The 23050-nt window shown below is 39.4% G+C and overlaps 1 protein-coding gene across 2 annotated transcripts in view; it reads right to left on the reverse strand.

The window, feature by feature from the left end:
• Positions 1–23050, reverse strand: part of CCDC192 (coiled-coil domain containing 192) — a 209173-nt gene that overhangs the window by 181584 nt on the left and 4539 nt on the right. For both annotated transcript variants that reach the window (XM_028145174.2, XM_054714936.1), the window contains exon 2: positions 22429–22480. In XM_028145174.2, coding sequence (XP_028000975.2) covers positions 22429–22480 — 52 coding nt within the window. The remainder of the gene's footprint in view (positions 1–22428; positions 22481–23050) is intronic.

A 23050-nucleotide genomic window follows, 5' to 3' on the forward strand; every position in this document is an offset into this window, starting at 1 on the left:
GGAATCCCAGAGGTAGGCTACTGTTTTCAAGGAGAATCTTCTGGTATCATGTAGGGCCTTTAGAGAAAGTTTAAAAATATTTTGTGAGTAGACCAAGTAAGATTGGCTAATTTGTTTCTCTAGGTCTTTTTTCTCCAAACATCCCAAATTTCCCTGGCCAAAGACTACCATTTCCAGTAAGACAAGCATTGTATATAATGCCAAATGAAACAGGCTCGCCTGGAGACTGTTACGAAATAACAGGACTTTTTGTACAGGTAGAGTTAAGAAATTGTCATGTGTTGTAGAACAGAGAGAGTCCGAGCAAACAGTGAAGAATGCAGTCTGTCTTCTTTACCCCAGCTGCAAGCTATCACTCTGCCCACTCTGACTTGCCTTCTTGTCCCTTAAGGGAAAGGTCCATAAATGTATCTTTACCAAGGTAAAGATGTCTTATACAAAGGCAAGTGCTTTTTAACGAGGGGGGGGGGGGTGCAACTCCCATTAGCCAAACAAAGGAATAAAAGTTAAATTGAGAATAATTTTAGAAATAAGTAAACACGTGGGGCTAGGAGTTTTGGAGGTAGATGTGTGGTTTCAAGGATCTTAAAAAAGTTAGGGGTAGTCATTGTCCCAATTTTGCAGGATGCAATGGCAGATGAGCAGAAGGGTGGGACTTATACCATTAAGTTCATTCTGCTTCAGGCACATGTGGACACACCCTACATAAAGCAATCTGTGTTTATTATCAACATGAATCTGTCTTGGTGGTTAAAATAATCGATGAATAAATTATATTCAACATGACATCACATGTTGAAAATAGATGATATACACAGGTGTTTGGGGATTGAGCCCGTGTCTGTATTTTCAAATGTTAAATTCCAGCAGTTCAATGGAAGTTTTAGTTTTTAACTTCTACTCTTTGTCTTAAAATTTTCTACCTAAATATCAAGCTGGTAATTCAGGTGGCATGTAGCTAAGATAATCAAGATGATCAAACTAAATGACTGCTACAGAGTATTAATTCAATAAACTTTTTGATCACAGTATGTGTATTAAAGTTGACAGTCTACAAATTGACAAATCTTATACAAAATTGTAGGAGTAGATTATATTTTGGCTGCACGGGTTCTCCATTTGAGAATCTGAAAGAAAACCTCTTTTTCTCTCATTTAAGTTTTCTTGATTTCTCTAACCCATGTCAGTATCTTTTCATTGTCCCCCTTCTTATTTTTTAAATTTATAGGGGTGACATTGGTTAATAAAATTATATAGGTTTCAAGTGCACAAGTCTATAAGTACATCATCTGTGTATTGTATTGTGTGTTTACCACCCAATGTCAAATCCCCTTCCTTACTTTTAACTTAGTATTTGTCTTTTTTAAAATATATTTTTATTGTTAATAGTATTACAGATATCTCCCATTAGTATTTCTTTGTCTTACAATGACTTTGCTCTCCTTTCTCAGCCATACAAACCCCTTCCACCTATTGAGACTGGTTCACGGTCTCTGATTGATCCACATCCTCCACCCTCCTCTAAATCCATGTGTGACACTTATAAAGCCCCTGAGTGCAGAGGTCAGACAGCACTGCACTGAGTATCTGCTAGGAGCTCAAAAAATAGTTGTTCCTGATTAAAGGCTCAGCAGTCAAAAAGGTGGTTGCACCAGAAGGAGCAGTCACGCGGAGGAGAGGATATCACAGCTACGTCTATGAGCAATATTTTCCATGCATCAGCCTGGGACGCTGACAGGGTTCTGAGCCTGGGAAATTCTGCTTGCCAAGGCCAGGTGCAAGATAGGGCAGCAGAGAGCAAGAAGTTGGGTGATGATGGCAGGGTTGTTGTGAGGATTAAATGAGGTAAAGCAGGTAACTGCTTAGACAGGCGCAGTGTTCAATTAATGTTATTATTAATAATTCCATTATCCTAGCTCCTTTAAAGAGAATCATTTAACATTAAAACTTGCTAGCTTATTTTTAAACCCCAGTAAAAGAAACTCCCCAAGGAGACACTTTGGTAACAGCGAATGATCAAACGACAGCAGTGGGAAATCCAGTCAAGTATGCAGTCAGAACAAAGTTAATAGGTTAAATATGTGCATTCATTTAAAGGCAAGATGGCTAAATGAAGATGTGGTTACAGGCGATTTCACCTTTACAGAAGAGCATTTGACATGGGTCAGCTTGCTACCATGAAATGTTTCCAGCCATCTGAAGTTCCAGTGTCCGGGGCTCCAGCAGACCCTGCTCAGTAATGCAGTCACTTCCTGCCAGATAACACGGGCCTTCACCACACTTTGCAATGGTCAAGCTTCTGCTTGATGAATTGTCTACTCACCACTGCAGTCTATTGCTCCCTCCCGCTGCTTGGCAGGCACTGGGGGCTCTAAAATTCTTTACTCTTCTACAGCCTGTTCCTATTTCTCACACAGGTTAAAGTCTTTCCCCAGGGCCCTGGCTCAGCCCCTTACCCCGGGCAGATTGCTGTCATACTTGCCCCCATCTTTGGTGATCAGAATTCATGGTAGAGTAGAATTTTCATCAGTCTCTTGCCCTTTTGTGCTTACCTTTTGCAATAGCTTCTTAGGCTAAAATTTCAATTTCTATTTAAGCAACAATTTAAAAACTCAGTTTTCCTGATTTCAGTTCATTCTAGTGAAAACAGTATTCCTCTGTGCTTGGGGTTGCCTCAGTAGTTACCTAATGAGGTATTTTTTTATTCAAAACTTGAATAAACTACAACTTTTGTCAAAGCCCAGTAAAAAGAAGGTTCTAGAAAGTGCCCATCTACGTGACTGAAGGAGATGGCCATGGGGTGACAGAGATGAGCACTGACTAAGGAGAACCCTGGACTCCGGACAGCCACATTCTGGACTTCGCTGTGCGTTTCACTTGAACTATGTGACTTTTGGGCTGCACTTCTTGGAACCTCAGTTTTTCATCTTTAAATGATGGATGTATTGGTCAGGTCCCAGTGGGAAACAGATGGCCACTCGAGTGGCATCACCCAGGGGAATTGGATGAAGGGACTATGTACAAAGGTGTGGACACAGTTAAGGACACCAACAAGGAATGGTGAGGCAGCCCCTAGAAGTGAAGTGCTATTTGCCTTACCTTAAAGAGGTAGGGGAAGGGGGAAGGGGGGGGGCATTATTACAGGATGGAGCTTGCGGAGAGGACCCCCTGTGAGCTGAGCCTTTGGTAGAGGATATAGCCCCTGCCACCCTGGCCCAGGCAGTGGCAGTGGGTGGATCAGTGGAATCAATAGCCCCACCTCTCTCTCACCCTCTGTTCTGTCTGTATGTCCCTTGTCCAACAAGAAGCCAGAGGACAAGAGAGTCTGAATGACAAGTCCAGAGGGACCAGCTTCCCTAGAAAATATTGGGGGGCGGGGGGGAAGAGGGGGAAGAAGGGACTGGGGGGGATGGAGGGAGGTGGAGGGGGAAGGGTGGAAAGTGAATCTGGAAGGGAAAATGGACACCTCAGGCCAAAGGGGCTTAATTATATTAGTGGGTCCCAAATGCCAGCCCGTAGATCAGTGTTGGATTATGATAACATTTTCACCAGTTAGCAAGAAAAAGACAAAACTGAAGATTTAAAAAGACCAATTTGAAGTTTTCGTGAAGCCCAATTTATTCCATTTAGAGAACTGTCCTTTATTCTGGAATTTTGATCATCCTACATATTTTTGGTGTTAAAAGGATGTTTCTTTAACAAAAATGATGGTGATAGTATACGGAAATTATTGTGTTTTAGAGTTAAAGTGGAAAAGTTGGCAGTCCTATTAGACCTAATCCTAATTATTTTGGGGATGAAAATTCTTATGGGTTTGTAAAATCTAAAAGTATAGAGACCCTCTAAGTCATCTGTTAAATAATGAACCGAATGTCTTATCAGGTGGTCTTTCCAGAACTATGGTCCCTCAATTCCTCTAGACCAAGTTCAAGATGGACCTGTATTTAATAATCAAGTTACTTTAACAAGATTCCAAGATAATATTTTTCTAGGAAAAAACAAGTTTCCAATGGTCAGACTTTCACAAAAGTTTTAACTACTTTTCCATTTTTATAGCATCACTGATAAAATAAAGGAAACATGTATTGGAAAGGAATTGTTGACCCAGATTTTAACCTATAAAAAGATCGTTGGCGTGGAAGTGAAAGAGGAATGACTGCGTGACATTTGATAGCTTCATAAATAACTATAAATAATGGCTTACCCGAAACTCTGAAAAGGCCAACTCTTATTTTAATTCAGTTCAGAGCATTTCAATTTATTAAGAAAAGACTTGATTTCTTTAAAAAATGAGGCAAGAGGGAAACGAGGAGTTATTATTTAATAAATACAATGTTTTAGTTTTGCAAGATGCAAACATTATGGAGATTAGTTGCACACAAAAATGTGAACATGCTTCATACTACTGAATTGCACACTTAAAATGGTTAAAATAGTCAATTTTATGTTATAGGTATTTTACCACATTAAAAAACAACAGCAACATAAAACATATGTATAAAGCAGGTAAATTAAAGGTGAAGGAATTAACCAATGTTTTTAAATTAATTAAACTACTCTTTACCTACTTCACAGGATTGTTGTGAGAACAAAATAAAACAAGGAGATTGAACATTATAACTATAAAATAAAACATTATAAAGAAAAAAAGATGATAAGGTAATCTTACTGAAGGAAGAATTTTGATCCCTTTGATAAAGAAAACAACCAAAAAATACTGTTTGTGCTAAATAAAATTTAGGTTTACTAGTAGTGGAGCATATAATAATGCAAATGCTTTTCCCATTTGTGAAGACAATCTTCTGAATAGTTTAGTACTTTGTGACAGCATTATTTATTTTCTCACACATCTTACATAAGTTTAGGTTTTGAGTACTTGGATGTATTGACCAACAGTGTTTTCATCCTCTCCTTGAGTCCCACTGTTGTAGGAAATGTATATATGCCTCTGGGAAGAAGGATTTTCAGGTCATTTTAAAAGTAAAGAGGTAGAATTTTACTACCCACATTAACCAAGGCTTTTCAACTTAGCTTTATGAATAAATTATTGTTAAACTGTGTATAACCAACATCAAATATTTTATCATTAACAATATTCAGAATGAAGGTAATATTTCTGCCAGTAAAATTTAGGCTCTAAATAAGAAAACTTAAAATAAAAGATCTAAGAAATTTAACTGCAATGATAAGAAATTCCGTACTCTAATGATGTTGTTCTCAAAACCTAGCAAGGGAATCCTTAATTGAACTTGATGAACTTGATGTTTCATGAGAAACCTTTTTCCATGAGACACCTCTCCCCTGTGACCCAGCCTGGCATTTGCACAGATTCCCTTCTTTACCAAGATATGAAGGAGAAATGTGTTAGGCATTCTTTTAAATCAGATAAAAGTTTAGCAACAATTTCCATAGTGCATTCCAATATGATAAGGTAAGCAGAGAACAGATGGGAGAGCTCTCTTTTGCTGTGAATTTCCACTTCTTTTAAGGTCTCACAGTCAAAATACTACTAAGAGGCATGGCCAGATTATCAGAGAAGGTGGTGTAGCATGCCCGACATTAGCTACTCAGTGGGCCTCTGTTATAGCTAATTCGTCTTGCTCTCTTGGTCGGCATTTGCCATTCCATTTTGACGGTCCAGTGTCTTTCCCTGTCTGGAAAATTTCCCATTTCATGAAGCCCATATCCCCAAAGTATAAGCTAAGAACTCCCTCTTACAACATCCTTTGCAGCCAAGCTGTACATATGTGTCTCCACCAATCAGACACACCAGCCTGAGACTGTAGTATGGAAGAAAGGGATATGAAGCAGGTGCCAAGTAGAAATGGTCCAGTTGAGAGAGTCATCCTTTTTCTGAGGCTGAGGTGACAGAAGACTTAGAAGTAATATACTCAGGGAAGTAACAAGTAATGTGGGCTTATGTCTGGTGGCAGCAGCAATTGGTTCTTCACCAGAACCTGGCAGGGTAATTGTGTATGTTCTCCAAGCCTGACTCTCTGATTCTCCTAGAGATCCTCTGAGATTAATTTCCCCCTAAATACTAACTGGAATGGGTTCTGTTGATTTTAAATGTGAATCTGACTTATTATTACTTATTGTTTGTGTGACTTTAAGCAAGTAATTTATTCTGAGCCTTCAATTCCTTACCTCTAAAAATGGAAGAAATAATAACTCAGTAGGAGCTGTTATGATGATTAAATGTGGTAATGCAGAAAAATGCTCAGCATAATGACTGATCCTTAGAAGTAAGCTTTTAAAAAAGCATCTTCTTTTTATTTATTTCATTTTTTACTTTTTTTATTTTTTATCCTTATCCAAGGATATGTGTTTTTAAATTGATTTTATTTATTTATTATTCTATCTAATAAAGAGGGAATATTCTAATTGACTGTCACACCCTCACAAAGATGGCAGCACCCACAGCCAATAAGGAGGGAATATGCTAATTGACTGCCATGCCCTCAAAGATGGTGGCGCCCACAGCCACAAGATGGTGGTGCCCAATCCCCTGAGCCCTGCTAGGGCAGCAGGCATGTGGCATGGCTGGGCCCGTCCCCAGGCAGGTCTGTCCGCTCCGTACACCTGCCTCTGGAGTCCCACAGTTCCCTCAGCACCCCAGCCACCCAGGGCCAGCCTGAGGCACAGGCAAGCCTCGGATGTCAGCTTCCCAGCTGCCCAGGGCCGGCCCGAGGCTCAGGTAACCAGGGCTGGCTGAGGCTTGCACTGCTGGCAGTGGCAGCAGCAGAGGTGTGATGGGGGCGTTGCCTTCCCCTGATCGCCGGGTTGCCTCCCGCCCCTGAGGGCTCCTGGACTGTGAGAGGGTGCAGGCCGGGCTGAGGGATCTCCCACTCCAGTGCATGAATTTTCATGCACCGGGCCTCTAGTTTTTTAATAATTCTTTATTGTTGAAAGTATTACATATGTCCTCTTTTTCCCTCCGTTGACCCCTCCAGCCCATCCTCACCCCAGGCCCTCACCACTCCATTGTCTGTGTCCATGGGCCATTAAAAGCATCTTCTGTTTAAGCTCTAGGTTTTATGTTTCGATGATACAGCTTCTGGGAGCTCACAGCCTAGAAAGAGCCAGATCATTGATCATAAAGACCCCAAACTCTTAGAAAAGCTGGTGGTCTTGGCATTATGCAACTATATCTAGCCTGGTTACTCCTTGTGGAAAAAGTAATTCACTATGCATAATAGAAGAACAAAAATTAAAAAATGTACTCTTCTCTGCCTGCCAAAGAGGGTTTTTACTGGGTGTGCTCTGTTTCTTCCTTCTCTTGACCTTCTTGTTAGACATGTTCTTTTGAGTTTTTGAAATGAAAAGGGAGAGAATGAAGAGGAGTGTGGATGGACTAGGGCTAAAGGAAATACATTTCCAAGGAACATTTTTTTTCATTTTAATTTCTTTATTGATTGAGGTTTTACATATTTGTCCTCATTCCCCTATTACCTTCCCAACCCCCCCCCCCAATTATGCCCTCACCCCCCTGTTGTCTGTGTCCACTGGTTAGGCTTATATGCATGCATACAAGTCCTTTGGTTGATCTCTCCCCCTTACCCCCACCTCCCCTACCTTCCCTCTGAGGTTTGATGGTCTGATCGATGCTTCTCTGTCTCTGGATCTGTTTTTGTTCATCAGTTTATGTTGTTCATTATTTCCCATAGATGAGTGAGATCATGTGCTACTTATCTTTCTCTGACTGGCTTATTTCACTTAGCATAATGCTCTCCTGTTCCATCCATGTTGTTGCAAATGGTAGAAATTCCTTCTTTTTTAATGCAGCATAGTATTCCATTGTGTAGATGTACCACAGTTTTTTAATCCACTCATCTGCTGATGGGCACTTAGGCTGTTTTCAAATCTTAGCTATTGTAAATTGTGCTGCTATGAACATAGGGGTGCATATATCCTTTTTGATTGATGTTTCTAGCTTCTTGGGATATATTCCTAGAAGTGGGATTACTGGGTCAAATAGGAGTTCCATTTTTAGTTTTTTGAGGAAACTCCTTACTGTCTTCCACAGTGGCTGCACCAGTCTGCATTCCCACCAGCAGTGCACGAGGGCTCCTTTTTCTCTGCATCCTCGCCAACATTTGTCATTTATTGTTTTGTTGATGATAGCCATTCTGACAGATGTGAGATGGTTCTGCATTGTCGTTTTGATTTGCATCTCTCAGATAATTAGTGACTTTGAGTATGTTTTCATATGTTTTCCAAGGAACTTTTGAGGAGAACATTTGGGGAAAGCTGTCATGTGAGATAGAAGCTTATAGAAAAAAAAAAGAAATTTTTAAAAAACATATCTCTGAAAAATTTCCCCACATACTGTTTAATTAATGCAGTTTAATCCTCAATATACCACCAATGTTCATTGGACCCAATGTAGTTTTGAGTTTCTGTTTTTGAGCCATTATGTTTTTTTTGTTGTCTTTTTTAATATATTCTTTTTAATTGATTTTCACAGAGAGAGAAAGGGAGAGGTATAGAGAGCTAGAAACATTGATGAGAGAGAAACATTGATCAGCTACCTCCTGCACACCCCCCAATAGGGATGTGCCCGCAACCAAGGTACATGCCCTTGACTGGAATCAAACCTGGGACCCCTTCAGTCCGCAGGCCGACGCTCTATCCACTGAGCCAAACTGATCAGGGCTTGAGCCATTATGTTAATAAAAACCTATATTTCATGGCTTTTTTCTTTCTAAGAAGTCTTATAAAAACCAAAATAATCCTACCTAATAATAGACAAATATGCAAATTGACCGTACCTTCGCTATGCCCGCGATTGGCCAGGAGGCGCAGGGGGGCGGGACTCGGGGGGGGCCAGGGGGGCCGATTGGGCCCGCGGGACACTGAGCTCGCATGGCGGCTCAAGCTCAGCGTCTGCGCTATGGCTGTGCTGCGGCACAGAAGGGGCCTCTGGAGCAGCGAGCTCACATCCCACCGCGGACCATCAAAAGTGGGGGAGCTGGGTGCCTGTCAGCTCAGGCACCAGGCCTTTCAGAAGCCTTGGCGCGGCGAAGGCTTCTGAAAGGCCTGGTGCACCAGCGGACAGATACCCAGCTCCCCTGCGATCGAAAGCAAAAGTGTGGGAGCTGGGTGCCTGAGCGGACAGGCACCCAGCTCCCCCACTACACGTGCATGATTCAGTCATGCACTGGGCCTCTAGTATAGAATAAAACTCATTTTATCTTGCAAATACAATACAGAAATATTGGAGCCTTTTCAAATCTAGGCTGTATTTTGGGATTGCAGTAATCTTATTTTTCCTATATTTGCAACACATTGTTGATTATTCTCAGAATTTTTTTTTTAATCATTATTCATCAGTTCTTTTCAATGAAGACTTTAAAGATTAAAAAGAAAAAAGTATGGCCTGGCGGGTGTGGCTCAGTGGTTGAGTGTTGACCTATGAACCAGGAGTTTGCAGTTCTATTCCCGGTCAGGGTACATGCCCAGGTTATGGGCTTTGTCCCCAGTGAAATTGCCTAGAGGACAATACAATAGTAAAATTGATACTCATCCTTCATTTTCTCATTGTGCTGCCAGAAGTATTGCATCATCTTTCAAGGTATAGAAGAGGAGACACCATTTGTATAGAATAGTTTTGGCTTTCATTAAACACAGCTGTGAATACTACATTTTTTTCCATATGTAATGTACAAAGAGAAGAAAATTGATAGAGGAGGACATTTCACAATTCTTAGACAAATCAGAAGATGAATGTGAAGAGCAGCATTCTTGACCAGCACTGTCCAATGCAGAAGCCACTAATCATATGTGACTTGTCAGTACTTGAAATGTGGTTAGTTTTAATTGAGATGTGTTGTAAGTATAAATTATACAGAGTTTTGAAGACTTCTTAGCACAATAAATAAGTATGTAAGATACTTCAATATGTTTTTATATTGATTGCATATTGAAATGACAATATTTTTGATGTTAGGTTAAATAAAATATATTATTAAAATTTACTTTCACCTATTTATTTATTTAGTTAGTCAATATTCATCTGATGATATTTTTTTCCATTGATTTTTAGAGAGTGTAGAAGGGAGAGAGAGAGGAGAAAAGAGAGAAACATCAATGAGAGAGACACATGGATTGGTTGTCTCTTGCACACTTCCTGACTGGGGCTGGGGATTGAGTCTGCAACCCAGGTACCTGCCCTTGACCAGGAATCGAACCCAAGACTCTTTTGTGCACAGGCCAATGATCTAACCACTTAGCAACACCAGCCAGGGCTATTTAAAAATTTTTTAAAAATATATATATATTTTATTGTTTTTTTACAGAGAGGAAGGGAGAGGGATAGATCAACGAGAGAGAAACATCGATCAGCCGCCTCCTGCACAGCTCCCTACTGGGGATGTGCCCACAACCAAGGTACATGCTCTCGACCAGAATCGAACCTAGGACCTTTAAAATTTAGGACTATTTAAAAATTTTAATGTGACTACTAGACAATTTAAAATTACATGTATGACTTGTAGTATATTTCTAGGGACAGTGCTCTTCTAGATACTAATGTTGACAGTGGAATTAATTATGTCAGTGAAATAGACTATGAATCTTCAGATCATAACTCCTAGAAACTTAGATGAATGTCCTCAAACTCATGAATCGGTGAGTGAAAAGCATATCTCTAAGGACAAAAAAGGAAATAGGATATCTCATACAGCAAAGACTATCACACAATAGTTGGTGATAAGAACTTGGACTTTTCCTGTTTGCTAAGAGGATGTGTGATGGTTTTCTTTTAAATGTTTACCAGTATGTACCAAAATTGTTACTTGATACAAGATTTGCTATGTTTAAATTCTTATTAAAATTTCTAATGATTTTTAAACTATGCCATTATCCTTATGTAAATTATTTGAAAAATGACTTTAAAACAATTTTTGATGGGTTTATTTGATCCAGATGGTAAATGATGATGACTGTTTTTCTAGTGTACTAAGGATTAAGAACTTGAGTAATTTGAAAGTTACCTTGTGGATACTAAACTATTTTAAGTTCTCAAATCTAACCATTTGAAGCTCAGCATTACATGTTAAGCAGTCCTAAAGTAAGTTATTATGGGAGACTTTTTTCTAAATATTCATGATTATTTAAAAAAAATACACAAGAACACATTTGAAGACACAAAGGCTAAGTCCTGCTTTATTCAAAAGGAAAGAAATGAATAGGACATAGGCATTTCTATTTTAAGCAAGTGTCTAAGTAGTGATAGCGCTTAGGGTAAGCTGACTGTTCTAGGAGTTATAGCATTTTTCTTGGACATTCAAGGCAAGCAAAACAGGACTTATCTGGAGAATGTTTCTAACCCACATTTAATTTAAATGTATCTTACAAATTAATTTTGCTTTGGATCAAGAGCATTTTCTTCCCTATCTGAAAAATGCAATGTGTTCAGCTACTCAATAACAATGAGATCATGCACATCTTTACTGGGTGCCTTTTGTGTGTAGGTACCAGGGCAAACCCTGGAGGATGAAGATGAGTTAATCAAATTCCCTACCCTTCAGGAGCTCACAGTGGGATAAAGGTTGAGAAAGGTTGGAAAGATATTCAGATAAGTGAACTTTAATACTATAAAAATGAGAGGAAAAAGGAGAAAATACATGTATTAAGCATCATCTCTGTGGCACAGATTTTCTATATATTAGGTCCCCCAAATCCAGACAATATAAAAGGTATAAAAATGAAAGTGAAAAATCATTCATAATCCTACCATCCAGAGATTGCAACATGTTATGGATTGATGTTTGTGTCTCCTGCTGCCTCACATTCACACGTTGAAGCCCTGATTCCCAAGGTGATAATAGTAGGAGTTGGGGCCTCTGAGAAGTTATTCAGTTTGGATGAGGTCATCAGGGTGGGGTCTTCATGATGGGATTAGTGTCCTTATAAGAAGAAATCAGTGGGCTCTCTCCTTCTGTTATCTTCTCTCTCTTTCACTGCCTCCCACCCTACCCCCCATGTGAGATAAAGCAACAAGGCAACCATCTGCAAGTCAGGACCCTTTCATGCTGGTACCCTAATCTCTGACTTCAGGACTGTGAGAAATGCATAAATGTCTGTTGTTTAAGCCACCCAGTCTGTGGTATTTTGTTAGTGCAGCCTGAGCTGACTAAGACCACAATTGGTGCATTATTCTATAGACTTCTGTGTGTGTGTGTGTGTATCTGTAAGATGCACAGCATATAAAACATTGATTCATACTATACATGGTTATATCTGATTAAATTATGATCATTTTTAATGAACAATGTATCATAGGTACAATCTATATTTGAATGATGATAAATATCATTTTCTATAATTTTTAACTTTAAAAATTACCATGACTTTTTATGTTCACAATAAATTTTACTAGATACAAATGCAGTTTCCCTACTATTGGACAACCCTATAATAAGCATATTTATACGTGTCTATTAACTTGTTTTTTATTGAATACATATGAAAAAAGTGGTTATCAATATAATCTTGATACACATTTAAGATTGCATCTCCAAAATTAATACTCCCACCAATACTATATGAGGATCATAGTTTTCTTATACATTTTCCTATAATAATATTTTCAATACTTTTTTAAAGTAATTTTATTTATTTTTTTAAATTAAATTTATTTGGGTGACATTGATAAACATGATCATATAGGTTTCAGGTATGGGTTTCTATGTTACAAGATCTGTGTATTGCACTGAGTGGCCACCACCCAAAGTCAAATCTTCTTCCATCACCATATATTAGGATCTCCTTCTCCCCTCACCCCTTTCCTCTGGCAACCACCACACTGCTGTTTGTGTTCATGAGTTTCATTTTTATATCCCACATATGAGTGAAATCATATGGTTATTAGCTTTCTTTGACTGACTTATTTCACTTAGCATAATGTTCTCAAGGTCCATCCATGTTGTTGCAAATGATGCTATTTCATCCTTTCTTATGGCTGAGTAGTATTCGATTGTATATATGTACCCCATCTTCTTTATCCAGTCCTCTATCACCGGGTACTTTGGCTGTTTCCATGTCTTGGCCACCATGAATAATGCTGCAATGAACATATAGGTGCATATATCTTTGCAAATACATTCAAAGTTTTCCAGTATATACCCAGGAGGATTGCTGGGTCATATGGTAGCTCTATTCTCAATTTTTTGAGAAGTTGCCAGACTGCTTTCCATAGTGGTTGTACCAGTCTATATTCCCACCAGCAGGGAATGAGGGTTCCCTTTTTTTCACAACCTCTCCAATGCTTGTCTTATTGATAATGGCCACTCTAACAGGTGTGAGGTGGTATCTCATTGTAGTTTTTATTTGCGTTTCTGTAATTGCCAGTGAGGTTGAACATCTTTCCATATATCTATTGGCTGTTCGTATAGCTGTCAAAGTTACAGTTAAATATGACATCTAAGTTTAAAATTTTTTAAATCTCTTTGTTTTCTATTAAGGTTGGACATTTTATTTGGTAAACCAAGTTTGGACATCTTATTGGATATTTATATGTCTTCTTTTGCAAATTATGATTTGTGTCCTTTGTCCATTTAAAAAAATATTTTTTATTGATTTCAGAGAGGAAGGGAGAGGGAGAGAGAGATAAAAACATCAATGATGAGAGAGAATCATTGATTGACTGCCTCCTACACGCCCCCCACTGGGGATCGAGCCCACAACCCGGGCATGTGCCCTGACCAAAAATTGAACAATGACCTCCTGGTTCATAGGTCAATGCTCAACCATTCCTTTTTTTTTTTTTTATTTAAGGGTAAATCTTTTCCTTGTTGATTTTTATGAGAACTTAGTATATTAAAAATATCATATTGTAATAAATGTTACAAATATTTTCTATTACTTATCTAATCTAATAATAGACAAATATGCAAATTGACCGCACCTTCGCTACACCTAAGCCACGCCCACCAGCCAAGCCACGCCCACCAACCAATCAGGATGAGTATGCAAATTGCCCCAACAAATATGGCGGCTAATTTGCATATCAAGACAGCGTCCAAAGAAGCCAACAGCTGCAGAAGGGAGTAAAGCTTCGAAGAAGCAAGCAAGGAGGGCGGGGCGGGGGCCAGGGGTGAAGGAAAACAAGGGAGGGCTGGAAGAGAAGGCGGGGTGGGCGGGGCGAAGGCGGGGCCGGGGGTGAAGAGAAACGCGGGCGGGCTGGAGGAGAAGGCGGGGCGGGCGGAGCGGAGGTGGGGCCGGGGCGAAGGGAAAGCGGGCAGGCTGGAGGAGAAGGCGAGGCGGGTGATAAAGGTCGAGTGGAGGCGGGGCCAGGGGCGAAGGGAAACGCGGGCGGGCTGGAGGAGAAGGTGAGGCGGGGTACAAGGGCGGGGCGGGGGACAAGGGCGGGGCAGAGGGGGGGCGGGGGAGAAGGGAAACGCGGGCGGGCTGGAGGAGAAGGTGAGGTGGGCGAACAAGGGAGGAACGGAGGCAGGGTAGAGTGCAGCGGGAAATCCTATTGCAGGATTTTTTCCTGCAACGGGAAAGCTAGTTTTGAATATTAACGAATACTTCTTAAGTGGGTTGAAATAGTGGTGAGTGTAAATTTTCTTATGAAGAATAGAATTTTCAGAACTAAATTATATTTTCATCTCTATGCATTAATGCACAATTTTGTTTGAGGAGAAAGTCAACTTTTGCAAGAAGCAAACTCTAGCCAAAACTTGGAGAAATGCTCCATTTCTCAGGACCTCCTTAAGTACAGATAACACTCCACAATGATTCAAATTATTAGAAATATTTTGAAATAACCGACTGACTCTGATACCTGATCTAACACAAACAGCTCAGCTACTGACATGATGACTTGGGGTTATTATTCCAGCAGCAAATTTCAGTTTAACAAAACTATCAAAACAAATGAAGTCTGTGTTATCCAATCTGCCTGATGAGACTAAGGCAGCCAGAGGCCCGGCTCTAGCCTCAGAGCCTGCATCCGTGAGCTCCTCACGCCAAGGTCACCCCAGGCTCTCCCTTCTCTCCAAGCATCCAAAGAGCACCTCCCCAGGGGAGATTTACTCCCTGGGGAAAGACTAGATTGAATAATTGTCTAGGCCCTTTGGAGCATATTCTCTCTCAAGGACACTTGGAAGTGTGGGAAAATATTTTTCTTCAGACGACAGCAATTGATGTGCTCTTTAAAAGACTGATTGATCAGATGGTCCCCAAAACATACTTTTCCCTTGCTCTGATCTAAACACTCAGGTTTCAGAAGATGAGAAAATTGTATGGGAAACTTGAATTTATCCAGAATATTAGTTCAGAGTAATCCTTAAATTCAACTCACTATATATATTTAACTTTTATGTATCAAAACATATACGGCACATTTGACGTCTGTAGGCTTTTTACATCTCACTACTTCCTTCCTCGTCTACACACTAACTTCTCAACCAACATTTTCACCGGCACAAAAAATGAAACATGTCAGCACTACACAGCACAAATTAGCATGCTTTTCCCAAATAATACCTGTTGTCTGGAAGTTTTTACCATTTGAAGGATCCAAATGGAGAGAAAATGTCATGGGCATTTGATTAAACAAATCTGCAGACACTCAAATGCTTCAGTTTATGGAGGTCCTTTGTGCCACCCATGCCTATTGGGGAAATTCTGCAAAACATCCTATCTGTAAACAATCTGCTTCAGTGCCCATGTTTTCTCAATTTATTTGTCTGTTGACATTTAAAAAATATAAAGAAACACATCTGCATGTGAAAACAGGACCTTTTGTTACTTATTCATTTACCTTATCATAGAAGTTAAAAACAAAATAAGTTGTCTTGCTGGTTGCTTGCAAAGGATCATTTTCTAAAGGACACTTTCTAGTTTTTGGCCAGCCTTATTTTAAACTGCTAAGGTCTTTTTTATGGTCTCTGCTCACAAATTAAATAGACCTTATTATTAAAATGAGAAACTTCTGGGGGCGATGGATAGTTTCATTATCTTGATTGACTGGGGTTGTTGTTTCATGTGTGTAAACATATGTCAAAGCTCATCAACTTGTACACTTTAAATTTGCCAAGTATGCTTCAGGAGAGGCGGGAGGGGAGGGGAGAAGAAAGGTAGGAAAAAAGATCCAAAACAAAAAGTTTTGAGATACTTCTCACCTATTAGAATGGCAAAATAAATAAATAAATAACCAATTTCCTAGAACAGCAGCAAATCTTTGTATTTGAATATATACAGAAATACAGTTCTATATTGACCTCATGTTATGTACAAATAGGAATGTCTTCTTAAACCACTTGAAATGTTCAATTGAAAGCACAAGTGATACACTAACTGTGATTCATTAATGATATGAGGGTTTGCTTATCAAAAGGAGAAATCTTCTAAAAGCCACTTTAGAATGCTAAATTTTAGAAATGTGAGAAATATTATCAAATATATGCTTCCTAAAAAATAATGCTGTATTATACCAAGTACTAAAAGAAGAACAGAATTTATAAAAATTGACACAATTTAAGGCATTGCTTGACTTCCCCAGTTTATCAAATGTAAAATGTTTTAGCTACTTTAAGGTCATTTTGTAAAGCTGACTCCCTATACGATGTGTTATGAATTTGACTTACAAATTAAAAATTGTAAAAGTGCTTTCATATATTTGTCACTTAACAATGATTTTTTAAATGAAATCATCACTAAATTATAACTTGAAAGCTAAATGGCATAATGAGGTTTTATAAGCTTAGTTTTGCACAGTGAGTGAAATACTCTATACATACTCTACAGTGGTCGGCAAACTCATTAGTCATCAGAGCCAAATATCAACAGTACAATGATTGAAATTTCTTTTGAGAGCCAAATTTTTTAAACTTAAACTTCTTCTAACGCCACTTCTTCAAAATAGACTCGCCCAGGTCATGGTATTTTGTGGAAGAGCCACACTCAAGGGGCCGAAGAGCCGCATGTGGCTCGTGAGCCGCAGTTTGCTGACCACTGCTCTAGCATTAATGAACTCATACCCACATTCTCACTGTGTGCCAGTTCACAGGGCCAGTGACATCATATGTTTTACATTGTTCACTTCTATGCATCACAGTTCTCAGGAACAGTTCAGGGGGAGAAATCCTGAGCCAGCTATTCTGTTGAGGCCAAGCCTCCTTGCAATAGAATTTTTATTTCCTAAACAGTTTCAAATGAGATGATCTATGTCAAGCATGTCAAACTCAAAGGCTAACTCGGGTCAAATAAATGAAGTATGCGGTCCTCGGGCCATGAGTTTGACATGCTTGATCTATATGCACTGGCTGTTTTCTGTCAGAGGATGTTAAAATGGGGCAAAGGCAACAGTTCAAATAACATTCTAATCCTTCAAGAGGCCCAAAGGAATAAGGTCCAGATAAACAGGGACAACCTGGAACCCAAGAAGTGGATATAAATAAACTAACTCTCACTGGATTGTCCCATATTATTCCTACTATACTGTATAGTGAATACATATTCATCGATCATTCAACAGCTGAAATCTCCCTCAACTTCTCTGTATCTCAATTACTTAATTTCTCACATGTTAATAATAATTAGAAGAAATGTATCAATATAATAGCTGATGATTCTGAACATCACCCCTGTCTGTTGCTATAAGGATTCAGAGGGATGGTATCTGTCAATCACCTACTGCAATGCATTTGTTCTATTTCAAACCATACTCACTGAGTGCTGTTAGTACCAGAAACTTTGTCCCAGGAACACAGAGATGAGTGAAGGCCAGTCCTCATTCTAAGAATGCACAGGTTACCAGGGGAGTTCAAAAGTTAAAACAGTGTTCTGAGACCAGTGCTGAAAAGGAAAATGAGGAACCAAGGTCTCCAGACAGTGGTGCCACAAGGTAGAGTGTGATTCATTGTGCATGAGTTTTCAAGACTTCTTTACAGCATTGAACAAACTTCACCCTTCATCTCAATCCTCCCTACCAAAGCTAACTAGAACTATTTAAAAGAGGCATCTGAGGTCCACCTGCAATTTGGTTCTTCATGGTACAGACCAGAATAGGTTCTGCTGAGTGATCCTTCTATGAGTTCCAAAATTTAAAGAGGATTGTGCAATGAGGGAGCAGCACTAATTGTGGACATCCTATTGTCTTGAGGTCTTTAATCCTAGCCTCCTTTAGCTAAATGTATTCTTTTAGAAATACAAAAATACAGTAACTAAAGCAGAACCAGCTACTTCAAGCCCCAGGGCTCCCAACTATGTCAAATGTAAATCGAAAGGAAATAGATTCTGAACTCTGGAAGCTAATTGGGAGCCTTAGGCAAAAATCCTAAGTGTAGTGATTGGCACCTGGTCCTTTTCAGTGACAGGGTTACCTCTAGAGTGCTAATTGATTAGCATTGTTAGAGGAAAAGGCAGTACCAGATGGGAGAGCTAAAGTCTCCCATTCCCAAAACCCCAATTCAACTGCTAACCCAATTCAACTGCTTTGAATTCTAACCAGAGATCAATGTTTCATGTAGCACCAGTGAGAGATATTCCTTCTTTGAGCAATGGGATCATAAGTAGGTCCACTACATAAAATAAAAACTCATTATTAGGTTTTCTTTTGCTAACTGAAAAATAAAAGCAATCTAAGATTAAACTATCCCTCCAAGTTAGAAAACACATTTTTAATTAAAGTCATATTTTACTAATCTAATTGACTTTTATTTATTCTCCAAAAGCCCTCCTTCTGAAAATGACGGTGGATTTGAAAGGTATATCCATTCTCTCTGGGGCCAGATTAAATGAACTATACCTAGAAAAGAGTTGTTAACATTTTATGAACAAAGTAATTGCTCAGAAGTGAGGTTCTGGATATGCACCTCACTAGATCAGTTATTCTTAGCTGGTGATGCTGAGAGAGCAGAACTGCTGAATCCAGAAAGAAGCAAGAGTATTCAAAGAGCAAGGTGCCTTGGCCCATAGGAGAGCCCATTTGAATGCTATAGATTTCCAATAACTATACTCCTGTACTCCTTTACACTTGTCGGTCCTTAACCAATAACTTTCACATTCCAAATATCTCATTTGCGGTACAGGCATTCCTCATCTTATTGCACATTGCTTTATTGAGCTTTGGAGATACTGCACTTTTTACAAATTGAATGTCTGTGGCAACCTTGCATCAAGCAAATCTATCAGTGTCATTTTTTCAACAGCATTGCTCACTCTCTGTCTCTGTGTCACATTTTGATAATTCTCACAATATTTCACTTTTCCGTTATTATTATATTTTTATGGTGATCTGTGACCAGTGATCTCTGATGTTCCTATTGTAATTGTTTTGAGTCTCCCCAAACAGCACCCATATAAGACGGCGAACTTAAGTAATAAATGTGTGTTCTGACTGCTCCATTAACCCACCATTCCCATCTCTTTCCATCTCCTCTGGTCTCCCTATTCCCTGAGACACAGCAGTACTAAAATTAGGCCAATTAGTAACTCTGCAATGGTTAAATGTTCAAGAGAAAGGAAGAGTCACATGCTCTCACTTTAAATCAAAAGCTGGAAATGATTAATTCACTGAGGAAGGCATGTCAAAAGCTGAGGTAGGCCAAAAGCTAGGCCTCTTGTACAAACAACTTGTGCGTACAAAGGAAAAGTTCCTGAAGGAAATTAAAAGTGCTACTCCAGTGAGCACATGAATCATAAGACAGTGAAACAGCCTTCTTGCTGATAGAGAGAGTTTTAGTGGTCTGGATAGAAGATCAAACCAGCCACAACATTCCCTCAAGCCAACACCTAATCCAGAGCAAGGCCTTAATTTCTTCAGTTCTGTGAAGGCTGAGAGAAGCCAGGAAGCTGCAGAAGACAAGTTTGAAGCTAGCAGAGGTTGGCTAATGAAGTTTAAGGAAAGAAGTGTCTCCGTAACATAAAAGTGGAAAGTGAAGCAGCAAGTGCTGATGTAGAAGCTGCAGCAAGTTATCCAGATGATGTAGCCAAGATCAACACAGATTTTTCAATGTAGACAAACAGCCTTCTATTGGAAGAAGATGCTGTCTAAGACTTTCAGAGCTAGAGAGAAGTCAATGCCTGGCTTCAAAGCTTCAAAGGACAGCCTGACTCTCTTGTTAAGGGGTAATGCAGCTGGGGACTTTCAGTTGAAGCCAATGCTCATGTACCATTGCAAAACTCCTAGGCCTTTGAAGAGTTATATTAAATCTGATCGGCCTGTGCTCTGTAAATGGAACAACAAAGCCTGGGTGACAGCACATTTCTTTACTGAATATTTTAAGTCCAGTGTTGAGACCTATAACTTAGGAAAAACATTTTCTCACAAATATTACTGCTCACTGACAATGCACCTGGTCACCCAAGAGCTCTGAGGGAGATGCACAATAAGATTATTGTTGTTTTCATGCTGCTAACACAGCATTCATTCTGTAGCCCCTAGATCAGGAGCAGTTTTGACTTTCGTCTTATTATTTAAGAAATTCATTTTGTAAGGCTATAGATAGTGATTCCTCTGATAGATCTGAGCAAAGCAAATTGAGAACCTGGAAAGGAGTCACCATTAAGAACATTCGTGCCAAAACTGGTTTGGCTCAGTGGATAAAGCGTCGGCCTGCAGACTCAAGGGTCCCAGGTTCGATTCCGGTCAAGGGCATGTACCTTGGTTGCGGGCACATCCCCAGTAGGGGGTGTGCAAGAGGCAGCTCATCGATGTTTCTAACTCTCTATCCCTCTCTCTTCCTCTCTGTAAAAAATCAATAAAATATATTTAAAAAAAAAAGAACATTCGTGACTCATGGGAAGAGGTCAAAATATGAGCATTAACAGGAGTTTGGAAGAAGTTGATTCCAACCCTCAAGGGTGACTTTGAGGATTCAAGACTTCGGTGGAGGAGTAACTGCAGATGTGGTGAACCGGGATTAGAGGTGGAGCCTGAAGCTGTGACTGAACTGCTGCAATCTCATGATAAAGCCTTAACCAATGAAGTTTAAGAAACTTAAACTTCTTATGGATGAGCAAAGAAAGTGCTTTCTTAACATGGAATCTATTTCTAGTGAAGATGCTGTGAAGATTGTTGAAATGGCAAAGGATTTAGAAAATTACGTAAACTTAGTTGTAAACAAAGCAGCGGCAGGGTTTGAAAGGAGTGACTCCAATTTTGAAAAAAAAATTCTACTGTGGGCCAAATGCTATCAAACATCCCATGCTACAGCGAAATCCTTCATGAGAAAAGAATCGATTGATGTGGCAAGCTTGATTGTTGTTTTATTTTAAGAAACTGCTGCACCTCCCCAACTTTCAGCAACCACCACCTAATCAGTCAGGAGCCATCAACATCAAGGCAAGACCCACCACCAGCAAAAAGATTAAACTCACCAAAAACTCACATAATGTTTAGCATTTAGCGATAATGTAGTTTTAAATTAGGGTATGTACATTTTTTTAGACATACTGCTATTGCACACTTACTGGATTACAGTAGAGTGTGAACATAATTTTATATGCACTGGGAAACCAAAAAATTCATGTGACTCACTTTACTATTGTGGTGGTCTGGAACCAAAACTGCAGTATCTCCAAGGTATCCCTGGGGACTGTTAAAGTCTCATCATCCTCATTCTATGGATGAAAAATAGGCTCAGAGAGCTTAACTAGCTTGGCTATCATGACACAGCTTAGAGGTGGCTGATTTGGGCCGAATTCCTAGTCCTACAATCATTCTTCTATATCACACTGCCTCTACATTAGAGCTGAAAGGGTTGTTTCAGAATTGTCTATGGTTGGAGTCTAGGGGATCCTTACCAAAGCTGAATCCACAGTGAACAGATAGCTTTTTTTTTTTTTTTTTGTAAGGGAAACTCTCAAACTTAAAAGTAGAGAACTAATATAATGAGCCCCCAGGTAGCAATCACTCGGCTTTAATACTTATCAGCAACCTGCACAGTTATTACCTGAGGCCTAAGGAGGGTCTAGATGAGGCTCAGGTAGAAAGGACCCAGCTGTCTCAGGAAGAGAGAAGACCTCAGAGGTCAGAACTAGGCATGCCATCAGCTGAGTTGAAAAAGCATGAACTGGAACGCTCTGGAGTAGACTGTGATTTAAACTCAAATAATGTAATTTACCCTATCTGTATCATGTCTGAATTCTAGGATTACCTCATATACAAGTAAATGTTTTGAAGTAACCCAGGATGTCTATGATATCATAGGGCCACCAAGAGCAAGTGAAAATGGGAAAGGCCACACCACACCATCCCTAGCTTCCCTGCTGCCCAACAACATCCCTTAGTTGGCACCTGCCCACTTTACCTCGTTTTTCTTGAGAAAGAAAATTCCATGTTTTATTTTTAAAATCTTTACTTAGTAAAATATGAAAATGAAACATAGGAAAGTCTCAACATTAATTAAGGAAGTTACAGTTTTATTAACTTTAATGTTTTTTAAAATAGTTTATGCAAACTTTATTTCTTACCGATAGTTTGTTTCTTTGTTGTTTCTCTGACTCGGAACTTCCAGATGTGATGCTGAAATAAAGAGTTTTAATTTCAACATTTTATTTCAGGAGCTTACGCACTTGTACACACACACACACACACACACACACACACACACACACACACCACATCAAATAAGTTTTTATGCTGTAATATTGAAGATAAATTTCCTAAAGTATTTCCTCCAAATGTCAATTTCTGAACATTTCCAAAGGAAGTCAAAACTATGGAATGTAAACTTTACTCAGAGAAGATAAATAGTCTTTAAAAGTTCTCTTGAGAATAAGCAGTCCAAACAGTACAATCTGTTCTGTAAACCTGCGAAATCTCGTCTTTCCACTAAAAAAAGAAGTAGAGGGAGGGAAGCATATTATCCTATGAAATAGCACGCTTGGGGAACTCTCTCTCTCTCTCTCTCTCTCTCTCTCTCTCTCTCTCTCTCTCTCTCTCTCTCGGATCATTTGTAATAGTTTCCAAACATACTATTATTCTTTGCATCTCAAACCCTCTTAACCTTTTAGTTTCTGCTTTAATATCCGCCCCCCCCCCCGCCTTTATAGCAAAACTATATGCTCACTGTCTCCAATTCCTTTCCTTCTA

This window comes from Eptesicus fuscus, chromosome 4, assembly GCF_027574615.1.
Source record: "Eptesicus fuscus isolate TK198812 chromosome 4, DD_ASM_mEF_20220401, whole genome shotgun sequence".
Lineage (NCBI taxonomy): Eukaryota > Metazoa > Chordata > Mammalia > Chiroptera > Vespertilionidae > Eptesicus > Eptesicus fuscus.